A 22,912-nucleotide genomic window follows, 5' to 3' on the forward strand; every position below is an offset into this window, starting at 1 on the left:
AAATTCAAATTACCCGCCAAACTATTCTGCTTTTCCAGGGCTGCCCACTTGCCACACTTGCAACGCGTTTGCAGCCCTGTGACGCATTGAAAACATCTGTTATTAAAACGCTTGATATTTGTTTGGTTTCTTAAAAATTCATCCTACTAGTGGAAATGACAGAGACTGTCCCTTTGTCAGCCGCCGCTTATCAGGTGCACGGCTGAGGTGTTATCAGCGAGTATGCACTCACGTTTGGCAGCGGAAGAGGATCATAAATTAGCTCACAAATTCCTGTAAGTACAATATGCTTAATGTTTCCAAGCCGAGTCCTTCTAAATTCCTTTGGTTTTCTTAATATTTCCAGGTTTCTGGAGCGCTTGGAACATGTTTATAGGCTATTGGATGCTATATTTACACAAACTGTTAAGGAAAGTTCACAAGTGGCCACCGTGTCACTTTCCTCGCCTGTTGGATGCCCACATGTTTCGCCTTGTAAGTAATTGTAATTGTCAGTGAGCTCCCCCACTCCCCGCTTATCAGTAAATTCTATTACATTTCAGCCTAAAGGTATTTGCTCTCTAAAGAATCTTCCGCAGACTTTTAATGATGCAAAGGTGCAGTGAGCTTGGCAACAATCCAGAGTGAGTCCGTTAAACATCACTTTTCTACTTAGATACTGACAATTTCACCATTTTAGAGCCTTGCAGCAACTCTTTCGCTTGGGTAAAAATAGACTGAAAGTGAAAAAGGGTGCAGATGGTCATTATCTTGAGCATGAGTGCCGGGACGAGCTGCAAAAGACATTGCCTGCCACGACATTCGATTCACTGATGTCCTCGGTGGCTACCTGGATGGCACGTCTCGATGAAAAGGACAAAAAGGTGGAACGCCAACGGAAAGCAGCTGCAAAGGTGCCTAAAAAATTACAACCAATACCACCTGTGGAGCAACAGACGTCGGAAAGCGACAGTAACAATGAGTTAAGTGCCGTGGTCGACCTCTGCAGTGACGGCGATGAGAAGTCTTCCCTTGGTACAGATGAAGACTCGCTTGACACTGAAACCGTTGCCTCGCAATCCTCCGTTGTAATTATCGACGATGATCCGGGCGAAGTAAACTTAAAGGAATTTGCGGAACACGCCAAGGGCAAACTGGATGTCGAAACACTGAAAAAGAATAACGAGAAGTATCAAAACATCACACAGGACGCGATAGTGAAGGTGAAGGAAGGATCGGATGCGTTGCGACGGTCTCTGAAAACGTACGAAAGAAAAAGAAAACCAACTGTAGAGTCAATTGGAGAAGCATCTAACGAAGCCATGACCACGAACCAAGATCCAAAGATTCTGCGAGAAATAAACCGGGAAGCATGCCGAGAAGCGGGCCAAAAGTCGAGGAAATCTGACTGTCAAGGTACCAAAGTTGATAAAGAAGTAACTGCTAATGGAGGTACTACTCTGGTTCCTGCTGGCAATTCCCAGCAAAAACTCCAGATAGTTACAGAACCCACTGCTTACTACAACCTCGTAGGTAAACATGTTGTGGAAGACATAATCGAACAAAGTAAATTGGAGTCCAAATTAGAGGAAAAGAAGACAGAACCTGAAAAACGTACAAATGCCAAGGAAAATGAACCTAAGAAAAGCTACAATCTAGAACAGGCCGAAGAACGGACGAAAGATGGAGCTGTTACCGAAGATTCTTTGGGAAATCAAAGAATAGAACAAGATATTTACTCTCCCCAGATACGTATACGGACTGACCTTGGTCCTCATCAAACAGATGCTATACGCGTTCGCACCGATCTGTTGCATGAGCAACAAAGTCTATCCGCAGAAACCTTGGTGCCTGAAAGAACACCGAATAAGCGAATACTGCCAGAGGCTCAGAGCTCACAACATCCGCCCAAAAGACCCGCTCTAGAAACGTATTATCCTCAGTATGCCTTAGGCTCAGTTGCAGCCCCATCCTCCTCATGTCAACTCAGTAATTCTATTACACCCGGCAGCAGCGCTGGGAATCCATCTGGTACCCCAAACTATCAGGGGAATCCCACCACAGCCAGACCTCCCCCAGTAAATCCAACGCCATCCAGACCTCCTCAAGTTAATCCTGCGCCAGCACTACCAGTTGTCACCGTTAAATACAAACTTCCACCTTTGAGACCTTTTGCGCCAGTCACCAGCACCTCATCCTCCAGCAACAGCTATCAAGGAAATGTATCCAACAGCTGTCAGCAAAACCTCAGTATTAACTCCAGTCATACCCATAATTCGGTGAATTCTGCATCAGTTAGCTCTTCCGGATATCCGCCTGGCAGCCATATGTATCCGGTTACCAGTACATCCAGCCATCAACCAAATAACACAGCGAGTCGTGTTCCGATTACCAATGGCGGACATCCTTCAGCTAATCCTATGCCTACACCACAAGCACCATATTCGAATTTTTCTACAGTAATACCTATCACTGCACCTCCACCAGCAGAATCACCAATTATACCAATGATGAACCAGTATCCACCTAGCTATCAATACCAACCTTCAATGCTAATGGCTGCTGCACCAGTCGGTACTTCAATGCATCCACCACGTGCTCCCGCTGCTTCAATTCCCCCTTCAAGTTATGCCCCAGTTCCGCCTATGGCACCAGTTCCAGCGCCTGCCATGGCTGGTAGTGCAGCCACGGTGAATCCACCATTCGATCTGGCCCGCATTATGGATATGCTCAGTCAAGTGGAGTTGTTTGCGTTTGGACAGGACAATCAGGAGGCCTTTCATCTCGTCTCCAAGCTGCGAAACAGCCTCCAGAGGAGAGCGGCATTTCCGTATCGTCGATAGATTTAAGAAGCATTTCAATTATTGTACTAAAATATTTATAGATTTAGGGAAAGAAGAGTATTGTTTATTTTGGATAAAAACGTTTTATATTGGTTATTTCTTTTTTTAACCTTGTATACAAAATTAATATTTATTAGCAATAAAAGAAATTTGTGTATTGGAAAAGTATACATAAATCAAGGAATACTGTTTAGATTTTTATGAAGTCATTTGTTTTATCCTCTAAACTTGGTTTTATTTCATTGAACTCTTTATGCTACATCTGCCAAAAGAATTATCAGAACTTATTTTCCAAAAGTTCCTATTAACCCCTTGCTTTACCAGAACAAACCAAGCTTTTTTATTTATGCCTGAATTGCAGCGATCTTCTGAAAATAGGTTTCTAAATAATTTATCCAGCTGTTGCCTGGGCTGCACCTGTGCCCTTTAAGTTCACAAGATGGGCTCAAACCTCTTTAGATTGCGCCTGCTCCCCTCCTGAAAGACCGACATCCCTCACAGATGCGGTGGAGTTATTAGGTCCGATTTCCAGTACAAACTGATGCTTGAATAACATTATTTTAAATGTAATTCATTACCACTAACCAAAGATATTAGACGTTTGTGCTTGTTGTGTATTTATTTTTATACTTAATAATAATATTTTTCTATAGTAAATAATCAATCAAGGTACTACATTTTTAGCCTCTCCTGTGTGTATGATTGCCATTTAGCTAGACAACTGCAGGGAAAAATTCAAATCGCCGCAAGACGTTGGATTGGTGGGGCTGGTTCTCTGAGCTGTTGTAGCACTTTGCACCTGTCGTCCGCCCAACGCAAGTGAAAAATCAAGCGCAGCTTTAATTGATACAACACACAGCCACTGTGGGAAGGAGTGGGGTTCTGATGTTCCATGTAGGATTCATGCCGCATGCTTCATGCTGCATGCTGCATGCTGCATGCTGCATGCTGCATGCTGCAGACTGCAGATACTGGGGGCTGGGTGCGATGGGATGCTGGGCGATGGGCAGTTGCAATCGCAAGTTGCAGTTGCAAACTAGTCGCGGCAAAAATGCTGTAAGAAATGCAAGGCAGCTGCCGCCGAAGGAAGGAGGTGGAGGATAGCGAGTCCCACAAGTCGTTCTCTCGGGGAGGAAAAGCGCCCTTCGAGGGGCCGAGTCCTAAATGGGCATTGAAATTAAATGCAGCTGCTTTAATGATGATGCAGCTTGGGCCGGGGTTCCGATTCAGAGATGCCAGCTGGGCCGTCCTTCATCAGATTTATCTATAAGTACAGTGAGCTAAGCTTTGAAGCAAAAAAAAAAAATGTAAGAGTTTATCAACAAACAAGAAATTAAATTAATTTTAAAAGCCAGAAGTTTGTATATCCTTGCAGTTTGCCATAGGATTATGGGTTCAAATGTAGAATTTATGAAACCTAAGCCTAAGCTGTATACTGACATGGCTAGATTGACTTACCTGTTGAAGCTGATCATGTGATTATGATAGATTTCTGTTTTTTTTTTTTTTAAATAAAACAACTATAGTAGTTACACAAAAAAAAAAAAAAAAAAAAATGAAGCCCAACTCCAGCCGGGAAATCGATTCCCTGAACTTCCGGCTGTGTGGTTCGATGACTCAGTTAGTCACAGGACCACTGGGGCTTATGTCACAGCCAAGATTATGTTATATTTAAATTTATATTTCCTGAAATGTATAATAAACCCTCCTAAAAGGCGCCAATACCAAGCAAAGGATTCTTAAGCACTGTGCATCTGGTATTATAATGTTTGAAATTATCGATGCTAGGGCTCTCTGACATCACTGATCGCATAGAAAGGATTGGAGGCGAGGATCCGGCATGGACAAATCTGTGAATATGCCAGAAAAATGCTCCCCCCAGTGGGCGTGTATGGTGGGGCGTGGCTGGGCAGCCACGACTGCGCCGGTGGCCAACGATTCCCTCAACTTGGTGGGCGCCAGCAATCTGCAATCTGCAACAGCAATAGCCGCAGCAGCAGCAACATCAACAGCAACAGCAACAGCAACAATCTGCTGCAAAACACGGCGCCTTTTTGCCTTTTTGGGAATTTAATGGGAGTTGCCGTTGCCTTTTTTGGTTCAACAAAATCAAGCAACAAAAATCTCTTTTTATCGTTTGCTGAGATGATGATGATATCGTTTGTTTGTTTGCTTGCCAGCAGCTGTACTGGCATAAAAATAAACGCGATTCGAGATACCTAGCTGGGCAAAAAGGCTCAGCATTTAGGCTTAAACTGCGCCCCAAATGATTGCAATTTGGCCAGAACCAAAGCGAAAGCCAGAAAGAGCTGATCCAGGTCCATATCCAGAGCCCAGCCCTAGTGGCACGATTCAATCATGGTCAGCACACGATCTGGCTTGCTTCTCACTCATCAATAAATGGAGAGGATCTTGAACAGAGGTCAATTTGAAGCTAATTCTGAAGCTTTACAGCAAAGTACGATAAATTCCCATTAAAGCTGCATTTTTCATAGCTCATAAATTAAACTATTATCGCATAACACATGTTCTGTAAAGACATGAGCCATGATACTCGCTCTATACTCCAATTTTAATTACACCTTTCCCATATGAAAATACTTTACAAATTCCACCCAAAACTACATTCTAATTGAAACAAAGCTTATTGTTATTGTATATTCCCAAGCCAGAGACCTTTTGTGAAGCCCAAAAATGTGAGTAAACAGGGAAAACAATAACGAATTGCATTTCCCACACATATAGTGAGAGGCACGCGTCCGGAAACCACCCCGAAATCAGAAACGCATCCGGCGGATTGCAGGTGTGCGGGTCAAAGATACACTTACTATACTCGTACTATATGGTGTGTACCATATAGGGGTGTGATCCGATTCGATCCAGGGGCTTATCACGGCCCTGGTCAGGCTGTTGCTTCTCAGCAGCTCGTCGCGGGAACGGAGAATCCCGGGAGTCACACGAGAACCGAAACAGTTGTGGGACTAGAACTGGGACTGAGACTGGGAATGGAACCCACTTACCATGGTAAGAGGGTGGCATTCATGGGTCGTGTGAACTTTGCTGAGGGATTACACTGGCTTACAAACGGGAGTGCTTTTTTTGCGGGTAGCCTTAAAATTATATTTAGCAGCTGTCCAGGAGAAGGATTAGAAAAGGCACAGAGATAGGAATATTACTTTTATTTTGTTTATATAATTAATAGATTTTTGGGGATGTATAAAAGAAAAACTTTAAAAATACCACTTGGGTATTGTGATTTAAATGTTATATGATTTTAAACAAGGCTTCAAACTTAACTTTTTTCATTCTTTCTTTTATATTAAAGAACTTTCTTTGTTAACCAGTGTTTTCTGCCAGCTAATGAGACTCTCCAGAAACTGAGAAAGATATTCAGTGAGGTTCCCGAATGTGGATTCAAATGAAGTTTCTCATGAGGTGTGTCCAGCTAAATGTGGGAAACACCGACCCAGAATGCTGGCCAGGAATGGGAGTGGGAAAAATAACTCTCGATTTTTCGGCATGGGTTCTTTTGTTATCCAGCAATTACATGATCAAAAATTCTCCTCGCATTTTCAATTCCGAAATTGCTCGAGTGCCTTTCGCACGATGCCAAACTGTGGGACTGAGAACCATATCAGATATATATATGTTATGTATATATTTGCTATCCTGGGTGCATCTTAATGAATTGCCGGTCATTTGGGGCTTTACCTATTAACCCGAACCTTAAGTCCGAGACCATAAGTCCCATAAAAGTTGACAAGAGAGCAGCTGGAAGCTGGACAAAGGCCAGAATTCCTTCTGCTTTTTTTTGACCCCAATGGAGCGTTAATGACTCTGGGCAGCCCGAAAAAATATATAAAAGGATACGGCGCCCTTTGATACCCGGCATATTTTCCACACCGCATGGCTTTTGATTTGGACATTTTTTGTGGCCGAAACTTTTATGGGGGCCCAGTGAGTAAGCCGAAAGTTGGCTTTATGGGCCGGCGACACCTTTTAAGCGCGCCAATCGAATCAATGTTTTAACACGAGAATACCATTTAGAAAACGAGCTCATTAACGATTCCCGAAATAAAAAAAAAAAACTTTATATATATATATATAAATTTGCAGGACAAGCCGAAATTCTACGAATATGGCCAGAGGCAGCTGCAAATTGGGCAAAACTTTTGGGTCGCGGAATTCATATTCGTTTGATTTCATTTCGCAATCCTGCGAAAGTGAAACTGACAGCAGGTGAACGAGGTAAGGTATTTCGAAATAACATTTATATATATATTTTTGTTAATTTCTTCTCCCTCCTTCCCTCTGCAGTGAACAACTTTTGGCAATTTGAAAATCTCTGCCGCTAATTACTCGCGACTGGAAACGGGGACAGGCAGCTGCTGCTACTCTTGGGATACGCATCCGAATCGGGATCGAGAATTGGGCTTGGGAATGAAACTGGGGCCTTGTTGCCTAATTGAACTCATCAATTTGGACTTAATGAAGTGGCAGCCGGCAGTCCAGAAAATGTCGCCTCGCATTTTCGAGTCGATCGCCGCTGCAATTCATGAGGCATTCACATCGCCTCGCATCTCTCTTTATTTTTCGGCCGATAACGGGGCATAAAGAAGCCTCATCGTCGATTCCCAGCCAGCGGGCCATCGGAGCTTCCTGTACAGCAGCCACTGGCTACCGTGGCAGCCGTTTAATTAGCGGGTTAATTGCCCATGAGGCGGCGGCTCCCCGGCCATGTATGTCTCCATCGACCAGCCCCATTGCCTCATTCGCAGCATCTCTGCAACTGCATCTGCATCTCCTCAGCTGCTGGATTCGGCAACTTCATTAATAACAGAGATAGCCAGATTTTTACTCTGGCCAACTGCCGTTTGTCATAGATGCAAGTGTACTGAGACAAAATTTAGTTAATATATATTGTAATTTATTGAACAAATATGTAAACTATTTAATAGTATTGCCTAAGTATTAGTATAAGTATTTCTTAAGTAGAAAATCAAATATTGTAAGCCTTAAAAATAATTACATTTTTAGCTATAGTTAGTCTAGTTAAAGGTTATTACATAAACGAAATTAAGACACAAAATATATTGTTTTATTTGAAAAACGGAAAGGGAGGCCAACTTTGGGAAGCTAAAGTTTGTATGTCCTTTTTGAATTTCCTTGCTTCTTAGACTTCAGCTTGACTAAAATTTCATTAAGATATATGCAAAGTAAGTGGTAATTTATTTAAATAATTTCTACATTAATACACTATAGCATTACCTTTTTAAATTAATTTCAAAGTTACTTTACCATTATTTAACACACTAATGACACTCATTAATCTAAAGCCTATACAGAAAATATAAATACAAATTAATCACACATTTTGTTTAGGTGCAGGATGGTGATAGTCGTCGAAGTTGTGAGTTTGGAGTCCATAGGAGGAGAGCCTCCTCCTGAGTCTCCTCTATCGATACTGCCGGGTGACAAATGATATGTTGACAACGGGCAACAGGCAGTTGCAAAATTTTGACTTTTGCTTATCGTCGAGGTGCGAGATATTATACGTGAATGTATATTTTTATAGGCATATGGACATGAGGAGGAGGCCCCATCTGCCGCAGCTTCATTTGCGAAATCTGCCATTTATGATATTACAGCCTCTCAATTACTCATTGTTATCTCTGTGCGTGGTCGAGGGAGTCTCTTTAGTTAAAGGAGCCCTTCTGGAAGTCATTCGGGATCAGGGGTCATCGATCATCATTGAGGAGCGCTATCAGTTAAGTGAAATGGATGGGTTGCATCACAAAAATCAGTTGAAGAAGGATGATCAATGATCAAAAAGCTATAATCCGTTATGAGCTCTACAATATATTTAAGCAAATAATAATATCTATAAAAAATATTCGAAGTGACTTATTTTGTTTAATACCTTTCTTTATATTTATTTCAAAAAATGTGAAGGTTCTTCATTATAATCTTCTCCTCCCTTCGTTCCCCTTTTAGTTTCTCCTTATTTTAAATAATAATATTTTCTCCTTGAGCTCTTCTCCTCGATCCCTTCCCCTGTATCCCTTTTTCAGGAGACCTTAAACTTACGTTCCAGCGGAGACTCCTGTCCTGGGGTAATAGCAACCCCTGCAAAAACCCCTCTAAAAACCCCTTAACCAAAACCCACCACTACCGTATTTTCTCCCATTAAACCCCTGAACCCCTCTTTGGAAACAAGTTCCACAGTTCGCTTACCCCTGAGTTACCCCTGAATTTGGCTTTCCCCTTACTGAGCATGCGCGGCGGTTTCCCCAGCTTGAGGCTCAGAGATCGAATGGAGACTTGCTCTGCAGAGAGCAAGATCTCTCTGGGCCAGTTCTCTCGGGAACTTGGCCAACTTGTGAGCTTGTGTGCTCGGCTCTTGACCAAAGTCAGAGCAGATCTAAAGAAGCCAACGAATGAATCGCATTCGTAATCATGCGGAAATGATCGAGCTGACCTTTCCGCAAGTCTGCAAGAACTGCTGATTTTGCATTTGTGAGTTTGATTTGCCTGAAATCTGCATATAAGGTTGCAATTTTGAACAAGAAATTAAAAACACAGTGCAGTGAATATAAATAAAAATTGTATTTATTAATAGAAATTTTACATAAAAAGTATATGCTTATAAATAACAATAGTTTCCTAAATCATTAAAATATGTATAGTTATCTTAAAATACCTGTAGAAACTATATTTCGAATAGAACTTGATATTTGTGCCCTTGGAGGGTATTTTACTTATAGTAAGAAGCTTCAAAAATAGTGAAGGAAATTAATTTCCCTTTTTATTTTAGATATTTTAATCCACATTTTAGCATTTAACATTATGGAATATTTCTAACTAAAATACGTTAAATTCATAAATTAATATATAAATAATACAAAAGTTCTTGGCGTTTATTCTCCGTTGATGCAAATCGCAGAAATCAGCAGCAAAAGAAAGGCAGCTTCGACCTTTTGATCCGCTTTGCTGCACACAGTCAATACAATTATTATTGATTCGCTTTATTGGGGCGCTCCAAGGTGAACCTGAACCTGCTCCTCCTCCTTCTCGCATCGCAGCATCCCGATCTTTGGCTGAACCTGAATCTGAACCTGAGACCCCAAAGCCGAAAACCCGAGGCCCATGGAGCGGGCAATTTGTGGCTACGTGTCCGAGATTTGTAGTTGCAATCAGTTTGAACTGAACTGACGGCCATGGTGAAGGTGGTAAGGGAAGTAGGACCCCATGGAGCCGTGGAGACTACGTGCCGAGGTCTCAGGTTCAAGCTTCGAAACGGACGCGTACTTGGACTTGGATACGGGGTTCAATAACTGTGAAGTAATCAAGGCAAATAAGGGAGTAAAAGTCAAATATTGAAAGCAATTTGTTTCCAGCTGAGGGGGATTCTTATTTACATTTAAGAATTTTTTAGAATATAGAAAGGAAAATTTAATTCTTATATATTAAAACTTTTGTTTGTCAGTTTTGCAATTAATTTTTGTCAGTATTTAAAATTGTGTTAAAACCATATATTTCATATTTTGTGGCTTACCTCTTTCTGGCATCCTTCATTTACTTTTGCATCTTTACATCAACATATCCACTGGCCTGCCCCACCAAATTGGCCACAATTAGTCAGTCAGCTGAAGAGGGCTTAAGCTCGTCACGGATTACTTTATTAAAGACCTACCTACCCCCGACCATGTTCGACTTCGGCTCTGGCTAAATGGCATTTTAATCAAAATTGTCGCCTTGGGGCCTTGGCCAGAAAGCGGTTCAGTTACGGCAACAAATTGCCCGGACAACGGCGCTGGCGATGATGATGATGGCCATGGCGGTGAATTAAAGCCGCCTAAATGTTAAACAATTTACACTTGCTAGCATTAGTCAGGGAGATGGCCGAAAAGCGACTAGCTCTGGCCAGGTATTTATTTTATTTTTCGGTTGAGAAAACCCGTCTTGGTCAAGTGGCTGAAGCTGGAGCTGGGAGCCTCTGTCTGCCTGCCGCTTCTCTAGTCTAGTTAATTTAATTTCAACGTCACGTCGTCACAGTTGGCCGTCATCGCAGTCGCAGGCGACTGATTTGAATTCTTTACCACTTTTTGCTTCATTTTTTCCCTGTATTTATATTTTCTCGTTTTCGTTTTTGTGGTCAGCCAGCGTCTGATATTAACCGATTTCGAGGTCATGGGAAAATCAGTTTTCCGTGGGCCGGACAATGAGCCTTTTATTTATTTTCATTTTGCATGCAACTCTACTGGAAAGGGGCACTAACTAAATTGAAATGTAAAAGGTTAGAAGTTAGAAGTAGGAAAATAAGTGTAAAACCTCACCTCTCTTAGGACTAATTGCTTTATTTTAACTACAGCTTAACCTATTTTGATTTATATCATTCAGAAAACATAAAATTAAAAAAATTTCATAATTAAGTCAAAAATGCATCAATTTCAATTCGGAAAGCTGTTCTGTGCTAATTTTTATAGCGCCAACAAATCTGCATACTCAGTTTTTGAATTTAAAAAATTCAATTTTTTGCTAAATTTTGACAATTTTAATGATGTAACCCCTTATCTTTTTTTCAATTTTCGGAAAAAATGCAAAAATGTATTTTCTAACAAGACATGGCTAGATCGATTCAGCTGTTCATTCTGATCAAGAATATATATGATTTATAGGGTCGGAAATGATTCCTTCATTGTGTTATAAGCTTCTGATTAATACTAATTCCCTAAAAAAGGTATAAAAACAGGCATTTTTTTTAAATAATCAGGTTATTCCAAACATCATAATTAAGCCAAAAATGCATCAATTTCAATTCGGAAAGCTGTTCTGTGTTTGTTTTTAAGGCGCCAACAAATCTGCGTACTGCGTTTGCTGATGCTGTTAAAAGATTCTGACTAAAATTATAATAACCTGCAAACTGGTATAAAAATAGGTATTTTTTTTAAATAATCAGTGTATTTCAAACATCATAATTAAGCCAAAAATTCATCAATTTCAATTCGGAAAGCTGTTCTGTGCTAATTTTTATAGCGCCAACAAATCTGCATACTCAGTTTTTGAATTTAAAAAATTCAATTTTTTGCTAAATTTTGACAATTTTAATGATGTAACCCCTTATCTTTTTTTCAATTTTCGGAAAAAATGCAAAAATTTATTTTCTTACAAGACATGGCTAGATCGATTCAGCTGTTCATTCTGATCAAGAATATATATGACTTATAGGGTCGGAAATGATTCCTTCATTGTGTTATAAGCTTCTGATTAATACTAATTCCCTAAAAAAGGTATAAAAACAGGCATTTTTTTTAAATAATCAGGTTTTTCCAAACATCATAATTAAGCCAAAAATGCATCAATTTCAATTCGGAAAGCTGTTCTGTGTTTGTTTTTAAGGCGCCAACAAATCTGCGTACTGCGTTTGCTGATGCTGTTAAAAGATTCTGACTAAAATTATAATAACCTGCAAACTGGTATAAAAATAGGTATTTTTTTTAAATAATCAGTGTATTTCAAACATCATAATTAAGCCAAAAATTCATCAATTTCAATTCGGAAAGCTGTTCTGTGCTAATTTTTAAAGCGCCAACAAATCTGCATACTCAGTTTTTGAATTTAAAAAATTCAATTTTTTGCTAAATTTTGACAATTTTAATGATGTAACCCCTTATCTTTTTTTCAATTTTCGGAAAAAATGCAAAAATTTATTTTCTTACAAGACATGGCTAGATCGATTCAGCTGTTCATTCTGATCAAGAATATATATGATTTATAGGGTCGGAAATGATTCCTTCATTGTGTTATAAGCTTCTGATTAATACTAATTCCCTAAAAAAGGTATAAAAACAGGCATTTTTTTTAAATAATCAGGTTTTTCCAAACATCATAATTAAGCCAAAAATGCATCAATTTCAATTCGGAAAGCTGTTCTGTGTTTGTTTTTAAGGCGCCAACAAATCTGCGTACTGCGTTTGCTGATGCTGTTAAAAGATTGTGACTATAATTATAATAACCTGCAAACTGGTATAAAAATAGGTATTTTTTTTAAATAATCAGTGTATTTCAAACATCATAATTAAGCCAAAAATTCATCAATTTCAATTCGGAAAGCTGTTCTGTGCTAATTTTTATAGCGCCAACAAATCTGCATACTCAGTTTTTGAATTTAAAAAATTCAATTTTTTGCTAAATTTTGACAATTTTAATGATGTAACCCCTTATCTTTTTTTCAATTTTCGGAAAAAATGCAAAAATTTATTTTCTTACAAGACATGGCTAGATCGATTCAGCTGTTCATTCTGATCAAGAATATATATGATTTATAGGGTCGGAAATGATTCCTTCATTGTGTTATAAGCTTCTGATTAATACTAATTCCCTAAAAAAGGTATAAAAACAGGCATTTTTTTTAAATAATCAGGTTTTTCCTAACATCATAATTAAGCCAAAAATGCATCAATTTCGATTCGGAAAGCTGTTCTGTGTTTGTTTTTAAGGCGTTAACAAATCTGCGTACTGCGTTTGCTTATGCTGTTAAAAGATTCTGACTAAAATTATAATAACCTGCAAACTGGTATAAAAATAGGTATTTTTTTTAAATAATCAGTGTATTTCAAACATCATAATTAAGCCAAAAATTCATCAATTTCAATTCGGAAAGCTGTTCTGTGCTAATTTTTATAGCGCCAACAAATCTGCATACTCAGTTTTTGAATTTAAAAAATTCAATTTTTTGCTAAATTTTGACAATTTTAATGATGTAACCCCTTATCTTTTTTTCAATTTTCGGAAAAAATGCAAAAATTTATTTTCTTACAAGACATGGCTAGATCGATTCAGCTGTTCATTCTGATCAAGAATATATATGATTTATAGGGTCGGAAATGATTCCTTCATTGTGTTATAAGCTTCTGATTAATACTAATTCCCTAAAAAAGGTATAAAAACAGGCATTTTTTTTAAATAATCAGGTTTTTCCTAACATCATAATTAAGCCAAAAATGCATCAATTTCGATTCGGAAAGCTGTTCTGTGTTTGTTTTTAAGGCGTTAACAAATCTGCGTACTGCGTTTGCTTATGCTGTTAAAAGATTCTGACTAAAATTATAATAACCTGCAAACTGGTATAAAAATAGGTATTTTTTTTAAATAATCAGTGTATTTCAAACATCATAATTAAGCCAAAAATTCATCAATTTCAATTCGGAAAGCTGTTCTGTGCTAATTTTTATAGCGCCAACAAATCTGCATACTCAGTTTTTGAATTTAAAAAATTCAATTTTTTGCTAAATTTTGACAATTTTAATGATGTAACCCCTTATCTTTTTTTCAATTTTCGGAAAAAATGCAAAAATTTATTTTCTTACAAGACATGGCTAGATCGATTCAGCTGTTCATTCTGATCAAGAATATATATGATTTATAGGGTCGGAAATGATTCCTTCATTGTGTTATAAGCTTCTGATTAATACTAATTCCCTAAAAAAGGTATAAAAACAGGCATTTTTTTTAAATAATCAGGTTTTTCCAAACATCATAATTAAGCCAAAAATGCATCAATTTCAATTCGGAAAGCTGTTCTGTGTTTGTTTTTAAGGCGCCAACAAATCTGCGTACTGCGTTTGCTGATGCTGTTAAAAGATTCTGACTAAAATTATAATAACCTGCAAACTGGTATAAAAATAGGTATTTTTTTTAAATAATCAGTGTATTTCAAACATCATAATTAAGCCAAAAATTCATCAATTTCAATTCGGAAAGCTGTTCTGTGCTAATTTTTATAGCGCCACCAAATCTGCATACTCAGTTTTTGAATTTAAAAAATATCAAAAATTTATTTTCTTACAAGACATGGCTAGATCGATTCAGCTGTTCATTCTGATCAAGAATATATATGATTTATAGGGTCGGAAATGATTCCTTCATTGTGTTATAAGCTTCTGATTAATACTAATTCCCTAAAAAAGGTATAAAAACAGGCATTTTTTTTAAATAATCAGGTTTTTCCAAACATCATAATTAAGCCAAAAATGCATCAATTTCAATTCGGAAAGCTGTTCTGTGTTTGTTTTTAAGGCGCCAACAAATCTGCGTACTGCGTTTGCTGATGCTGTTAAAAGATTGTGACTATAATTATAATAACCTGCAAACTGGTATAAAAATAGGTATTTTTTTTAAATAATCAGTGTATTTCAAACATCATAATTAAGCCAAAAATTCATCAATTTCAATTCGGAAAGCTGTTCTGTGCTAATTTTTATAGCGCCAACAAATCTGCATACTCAGTTTTTGAATTTAAAAAATTCAATTTTTTGCTAAATTTTGACAATTTTAATGATGTAACCCCTTATCTTTTTTTCAATTTTCGGAAAAAATGCAAAAATTTATTTTCTTACAAGACATGGCTAGATCGATTCAGCTGTTCATTCTGATCAAGAATATATATGATTTATAGGGTCGGAAATGATTCCTTCATTGTGTTATAAGCTTCTGATTAATACTAATTCCCTAAAAAAGGTATAAAAACAGGCATTTTTTTTAAATAATCAGGTTTTTCCAAACATCATAATTAAGCCAAAAATGCATCAATTTCAATTCGGAAAGCTGTTCTGTGTTTGTTTTTAAGGCGCCAACAAATCTGCGTACTGCGTTTGCTGATGCTGTTAAAAGATTCTGACTAAAATTATAATAACCTGCAAACTGGTATAAAAATAGGTATTTTTTTTAAATAATCAGTGTATTTCAAACATCATAATTAAGCCAAAAATTCATCAATTTCAATTCGGAAAGCTGTTCTGTGCTAATTTTTATAGCGCCAACAAATCTGCATACTCAGTTTTTGAATTTAAAAAATTCAATTTTTTGCTAAATTTTGACAATTTTAATGATGTAACCCCTTATCTTTTTTTCAATTTTCGGAAAAAATGCAAAAATTTATTTTCTTACAAGACATGGCTAGATCGATTCAGCTGTTCATTCTGATCAAGAATATATATGATTTATAGGGTCGGAAATGATTCCTTCATTGTGTTATAAGCTTCTGATTAATACTAATTCCCTAAAAAAGGTATAAAAACAGGCATTTTTTTTAAATAATCAGGTTTTTCCTAACATCATAATTAAGCCAAAAATGCATCAATTTCGATTCGGAAAGCTGTTCTGTGTTTGTTTTTAAGGCGTTAACAAATCTGCGTACTGCGTTTGCTTATGCTGTTAAAAGATTCTGACTAAAATTATAATAACCTGCAAACTGGTATAAAAATAGGTATTTTTTTTAAATAATCAGTGTATTTCAAACATCATAATTAAGCCAAAAATTCATCAATTTCAATTCGGAAAGCTGTTCTGTGCTAATTTTTATAGCGCCAACAAATCTGCATACTCAGTTTTTGAATTTAAAAAATTCAATTTTTTGCTAAATTTTGACAATTTTAATGATGTAACCCCTTATCTTTTTTTCAATTTTCGGAAAAAATGCAAAAATTTATTTTCTTACAAGACATGGCTAGATCGATTCAGCTGTTCATTCTGATCAAGAATATATATGATTTATAGGGTCGGAAATGATTCCTTCATTGTGTTATAAGCTTCTGATTAATACTAATTCCCTAAAAAAGGTATAAAAACAGGCATTTTTTTTAAATAATCAGGTTTTTCCTAACATCATAATTAAGCCAAAAATGCATCAATTTCGATTCGGAAAGCTGTTCTGTGTTTGTTTTTAAGGCGTTAACAAATCTGCGTACTGCGTTTGCTTATGCTGTTAAAAGATTCTGACTAAAATTATAATAACCTGCAAACTGGTATAAAAATAGGTATTTTTTTTAAATAATCAGTGTATTTCAAACATCATAATTAAGCCAAAAATTCATCAATTTCAATTCGGAAAGCTGTTCTGTGCTAATTTTTATAGCGCCAACAAATCTGCATACTCAGTTTTTGAATTTAAAAAATTCAATTTCTTGCTAAATTTTGACAATTTAAATGATGTAACCCCTTATCTTTTTTTCAATTTTCGGAAAAAATGCAAAAATTTATTTTCTTACAAGACATGGCTAGATCGATTCAGCTGTTCATTCTGATCAAGAATATATATGATTTATAGGGTCGGAAATGATTCCTTCATTGTGTTATAAGCTTCTGATTAATACTAATTCCCTAAAAAAGGTATAAAAACAGGCATTTTTTTTTAAATAATCAGGTTTTTCCAAACATCATAATTAAGCCAAAAATGCATCAATTTCGATTCGGAAAGCTGTTCTGTGTTTGTTTTTAAGGCGTTAACAAATCTGCGTACTGCGTTTGCTTATGCTGTTAAAAGATTCTGACTAAAATTATAATAACCTGCAAACTGGTATAAAAATAGGTATTTTTTTTAAATAATCAGTGTATTTCAAACATCATAATTAAGCCAAAAATTCATCAATTTCAATTCGGAAAGCTGTTCTGTGCTAATTTTTATAGCGCCAACAAATCTGCATACTCAGTTTTTGAATTTAAAAAATTCAATTTTTTGCTAAATTTTGACAATTTTAATGATGTAACCCCTTATCTTTTTTTCAATTTTCGGAAAAAATGCAAAAATTTATTTTCTTACAAGACATGGCTAGATCGATTCAGCTGTTCATTCTGATCAAGAATATATATGATTTATAGGGTCGGAAATGATTCCTTCATTGTGTTATAAGCTTCTGATTAATACTAATTCCCTAAAAAAGGTATAAAAACAGGCATTTTTTTTAAATAATCAGGTTTTTCCAAACATCATAATTAAGCCAAAAATGCATCAATTTCAATTCGGAAAGCTGTTCTGTGTTTGTTATTAAGGCGCCAACAAATCTGCGTACTGCGTTTGCTGATGCTGTTAAAAGATTCTGACTAAAATTATAATAACCTGCAAACTGGTATAAAAATAGGTATTTTTTTTAAATAATCAGTGTATTTCAAACATCATAATTAAGCCAAAAATTCATCAATTTCAATTCGGAAAGCTGTTCTGTGCTAATTTTTATAGCGCCAACAAATCTGCATACTCAGTTTTTGAATTTAAAAAATTCAATTTTTTGCTAAATTTTGACAATTTTAATGATGTAACCCCTTATCTTTTTTTCAATTTTCGGAAAAAATGCAAAAATTTATTTTCTTACAAGACATGGCTAGATCGATTCAGCTGTTCATTCTGATCAAGAATATATATGATTTATAGGGTCGGAAATGATTCCTTCATTGTGTTATAAGCTTCTGATTAATACTAATTCCCTAAAAAAGGTATAAAAACAGGCATTTTTTTTAAATAATCAGGTTTTTCCTAACATCATAATTAAGCCAAAAATGCATCAATTTCGATTCGGAAAGCTGTTCTGTGTTTGTTTTTAAGGCGTTAACAAATCTGCGTACTGCGTTTGCTTATGCTGTTAAAAGATTCTGACTAAAATTATAATAACCTGCAAACTGGTATAAAAATAGGTATTTTTTTTAAATAATCAGTGTATTTCAAACATCATAATTAAGCCAAAAATTCATCAATTTCAATTCGGAAAGCTGTTCTGTGCTAATTTTTATAGCGCCAACAAATCTGCATACTCAGTTTTTGAATTTAAAAAATTCAATTTTTTGCTAAATTTTGACAATTTTAATGATGTAACCCCTTATCTTTTTTTCAATTTTCGGAAAAAATGCAAAAATTTATTTTCTTACAAGACATGGCTAGATCGATTCAGCTGTTCATTCTGATCAAGAATATATATGATTTATAGGGTCGGAAATGATTCCTTCATTGTGTTATAAGCTTCTGATTAATACTAATTCCCTAAAAAAGGTATAAAAACAGGCATTTTTTTTAAATAATCAGGTTTTTCCTAACATCATAATTAAGCCAAAAATGCATCAATTTCGATTCGGAAAGCTGTTCTGTGTTTGTTTTTAAGGCGTTAACAAATCTGCGTACTGCGTTTGCTTATGCTGTTAAAAGATTCTGACTAAAATTATAATAACCTGCAAACTGGTATAAAAATAGGTATTTTTTTTAAATAATCAGTGTATTTCAAACATCATAATTAAGCCAAAAATTCATCAATTTCAATTCGGAAAGCTGTTCTGTGCTAATTTTTATAGCGCCAACAAATCTGCATACTCAGTTTTTGAATTTAAAAAATTCAATTTTTTGCTAAATTTTGACAATTTTAATGATGTAACCCCTTATCTTTTTTTCAATTTTCGGAAAAAATGCAAAAATTTATTTTCTTACAAGACATGGCTAGATCGATTCAGCTGTTCATTCTGATCAAGAATATATATGATTTATAGGGTCGGAAATGATTCCTTCATTGTGTTATAAGCTTCTGATTAATACTAATTCCCTAAAAAAGGTATAAAAACAGGCATTTTTTTTAAATAATCAGGTTTTTCCTAACATCATAATTAAGCCAAAAATGCATCAATTTCGATTCGGAAAGCTGTTCTGTGTTTGTTTTTAAGGCGTTAACAAATCTGCGTACTGCGTTTGCTTATGCTGTTAAAAGATTCTGACTAAAATTATAATAACCTGCAAACTGGTATAAAAATAGGTATTTTTTTTAAATAATCAGTGTATTTCAAACATCATAATTAAGCCAAAAATTCATCAATTTCAATTCGGAAAGCTGTTCTGTGCTAATTTTTATAGCGCCAACAAATCTGCATACTCAGTTTTTGAATTTAAAAAATTCAATTTTTTGCTAAATTTTGACAATTTTAATGATGTAACCCCTTATCTTTTTTTCAATTTTCGGAAAAAATGCAAAAATTTATTTTCTTACAAGACATGGCTAGATCGATTCAGCTGTTCATTCTGATCAAGAATATATATGATTTATAGGGTCGGAAATGATTCCTTCATTGTGTTATAAGCTTCTGATTAATACTAATTCCCTAAAAAAGGTATAAAAACAGGCATTTTTTTTAAATAATCAGGTTTTTCCTAACATCATAATTAAGCCAAAAATGCATCAATTTCAATTCGGAAAGCTGTTCTGTGTTTGTTTTTAAGGCGCCAACAAATCTGCGTACTGCGTTTGCTGATGCTGTTAAAAGATTCTGACTAAAATTATAATAACCTGCAAACTGGTATAAAAATAGGTATTTTTTTTAAATAATCAGTGTATTTCAAACATCATAATTAAGCCAAAAATTCATCAATTTCAATTCGGAAAGCTGTTCTGTGCTAATTTTTATAGCGCCAACAAATCTGCATACTCAGTTTTTGAATTTAAAAAATTCAATTTTTTGCTAAATTTTGACAATTTTAATGATGTAACCCCTTATCTTTTTTTCAATTTTCGGAAAAAATGCAAAAATTTATTTTCTTACAAGACATGGCTAGATCGATTCAGCTGTTCATTCTGATCAAGAATATATATGATTTATAGGGTCGGAAATGATTCCTTCATTGTGTTATAAGCTTCTGATTAATACTAATTCCCTAAAAAAGGTATAAAAACAGGCATTTTTTTTAAATAATCAGGTTTTTCCAAACATCATAATTAAGCCAAAAATGCATCAATTTCAATTCGGAAAGCTGTTCTGTGTTTGTTATTAAGGCGCCAACAAATCTGCGTACTGCGTTTGCTGATGCTGTTAAAAGATTCTGACTAAAATTATAATAACCTGCAAACTGGTATAAAAATAGGTATTTTTTTTAAATAATCAGTGTATTTCAAACATCATAATTAAGCCAAAAATTCATCAATTTCAATTCGGAAAGCTGTTCTGTGCTAATTTTTATAGCGCCAACAAATCTGCATACTCAGTTTTTGAATTTAAAAAATTCAATTTTTTGCTAAATTTTGACAATTTTAATGATGTAACCCCTTATCTTTTTTTCAATTTTCGGAAAAAATGCAAAAATTTATTTTCTTACAAGACATGGCTAGATCGATTCAGCTGTTCATTCTGATCAAGAATATATATGATTTATAGGGTCGGAAATGATTCCTTCATTGTGTTATAAGCTTCTGATTAATACTAATTCCCTAAAAAAGGTATAAAAACAGGCATTTTTTTTAAATAATCAGGTTTTTCCAAACATCATAATTAAGCCAAAAATGCATCAATTTCAATTCGGAAAGCTGTTCTGTGTTTGTTTTTAAGGCGCCAACAAATCTGCGTACTGCGTTTGCTGATGCTGTTAAAAGATTCTGACTAAAATTATAATAACCTGCAAACTGGTATAAAAATAGGTATTTTTTTTAAATAATCAGTGTATTTCAAACATCATAATTAAGCCAAAAATTCATCAATTTCAATTCGGAAAGCTGTTCTGTGCTAATTTTTATAGCGCCAACAAATCTGCATACTCAGTTTTTGAATTTAAAAAATTCAATTTTTTGCTAAATTTTGACAATTTTAATGATGTAACCCCTTATCTTTTTTTCAATTTTCGGAAAAAATGCAAAAATTTATTTTCTTACAAGACATGGCTAGATCGATTCAGCTGTTCATTCTGATCAAGAATATATATGATTTATAGGGTCGGAAATGATTCCTTCATTGTGTTATAAGCTTCTGATTAATACTAATTCCCTAAAAAAGGTATAAAAACAGGCATTTTTTTTAAATAATCAGGTTTTTCCAAACATCATAATTAAGCCAAAAATGCATCAATTTCAATTCGGAAAGCTGTTCTGTGTTTGTTATTAAGGCGCCAACAAATCTGCGTACTGCGTTTGCTGATGCTGTTAAAAGATTCTGACTAAAATTATAATAACCTGCAAACTGGTATAAAAATAGGTATTTTTTTTAAATAATCAGTGTATTTCAAACATCATAATTAAGCCAAAAATTCATCAATTTCAATTCGGAAAGCTGTTCTGTGCTAATTTTTAAAGCGCCAACAAATCTGCATACTCAGTTTTTGAATTTAAAAAATTCAATTTTTTGCTAAATTTTGACAATTTTAATGATGTAACCCCTTATCTTTTTTTCAATTTTCGGAAAAAATGCAAATTTATTTTCTTACAAGACATGGCTAGATCGATTCAGCTGTTCATTCTGATCAAGAATATATATGATTTATAGGGTCGGAAATGATTCCTTCATTGTGTTATAAGCTTCTGATTAATACTAATTCCCTAAAAAAGGTATAAAAACAGGCATTTTTTTTAAATAATCAGGTTTTTCCAAACATCATAATTAAGCCAAAAATGCATCAATTTCAATTCGGAAAGCTGTTCTGTGTTTGTTTTTAAGGCGCCAACAAATCTGCGTACTGCGTTTGCTGATGCTGTTAAAAGATTCTGACTAAAATTATAATAACCTGCAAACTGGTATAAAAATAGGTATTTTTTTTAAATAATCAGTGTATTTCAAACATCATAATTAAGCCAAAAATTCATCAATTTCAATTCGGAAAGCTGTTCTGTGCTAATTTTTATAGCGCCAACAAATCTGCATACTCAGTTTTTGAATTTAAAAAATTCAATTTTTTGCTAAATTTTGACAATTTTAATGATGTAACCCCTTATCTTTTTTTCAATTTTCGGAAAAAATGCAAAAATTTATTTTCTTACAAGACATGGCTAGATCGATTCAGCTGTTCATTCTGATCAAGAATATATATGATTTATAGGGTCGGAAATGATTCCTTCATTGTGTTATAAGCTTCTGATTAATACTAATTCCCTAAAAAAGGTATAAAAACAGGCATTTTTTTTAAATAATCAGGTTTTTCCAAACATCATAATTAAGCCAAAAATGCATCAATTTCAATTCGGAAAGCTGTTCTGTGTTTGTTTTTAAGGCGCCAACAAATCTGCGTACTGCGTTTGCTGATGCTGTTAAAAGATTCTGACTAAAATTATAATAACCTGCAAACTGGTATAAAAATAGGTATTTTTTTTAAATAATCAGTGTATTTCAAACATCATAATTAAGCCAAAAATTCATCAATTTCAATTCGGAAAGCTGTTCTGTGCTAATTTTTATAGCGCCAACAAATCTGCATACTCAGTTTTTGAATTTAAAAAATTCAATTTTTTGCTAAATTTTGACAATTTTAATGATGTAACCCCTTATCTTTTTTTCAATTTTCGGAAAAAATGCAAAAATTTATT

The 22,912-nt window shown here is 35.0% G+C and overlaps 2 protein-coding genes across 2 annotated transcripts in view; one reads left to right on the forward strand and one right to left on the reverse strand.

Annotated features, from left to right (window-relative positions):
• Positions 1-53: 53 nt before the first annotated feature.
• LOC110183644 (uncharacterized) lies at positions 54-3,006 on the forward strand. The gene is made up of 4 exons (XM_020951966.2): positions 54-275; positions 347-474; positions 543-623; positions 680-3,006. Exons 3-4 carry the CDS (start codon positions 586-588, stop codon positions 2,820-2,822), a joined length of 2,181 nt encoding a protein of 726 aa, XP_020807625.2. The 5' UTR covers positions 54-275; positions 347-474; positions 543-585; the 3' UTR covers positions 2,823-3,006.
• Positions 3,007-10,850: 7,844 nt separating this feature from the next.
• Positions 10,851-22,912, reverse strand: part of LOC147643448 (uncharacterized) — a 34,124-nt gene continuing 22,062 nt past the window's right edge. The window contains exon 4 of the mRNA XM_086834720.1: positions 10,851-11,099. Coding sequence (XP_086690846.1) covers positions 11,096-11,099 — 4 coding nt within the window. The 3' untranslated portion in view covers positions 10,851-11,095. The remainder of the gene's footprint in view (positions 11,100-22,912) is intronic.

This window comes from Drosophila serrata, unplaced genomic scaffold (assembly GCF_035046125.1).
Source record: "Drosophila serrata isolate PLE 108 unplaced genomic scaffold, ASM3504612v1 contig_273, whole genome shotgun sequence".
NCBI classification, from domain to species: Eukaryota; Metazoa; Arthropoda; class Insecta; order Diptera; family Drosophilidae; genus Drosophila; species Drosophila serrata.

What these genes read in the sequence shown, in the direction of transcription:
- LOC110183644 (XM_020951966.2), top strand. Translation starts at nt 586, where the DNA reads ATGATGCAAAGGTGCAGTGAGCTTGGCAACAATCCAGA. An exon ending in GAGCTTGGCAACAATCCAGA is followed by an intron (nt 624 to 679) that starts GTGAGTCCGTTA and finishes TCACCATTTTAG; the next exon opens with AGCCTTGCAGCAACTCTTTC.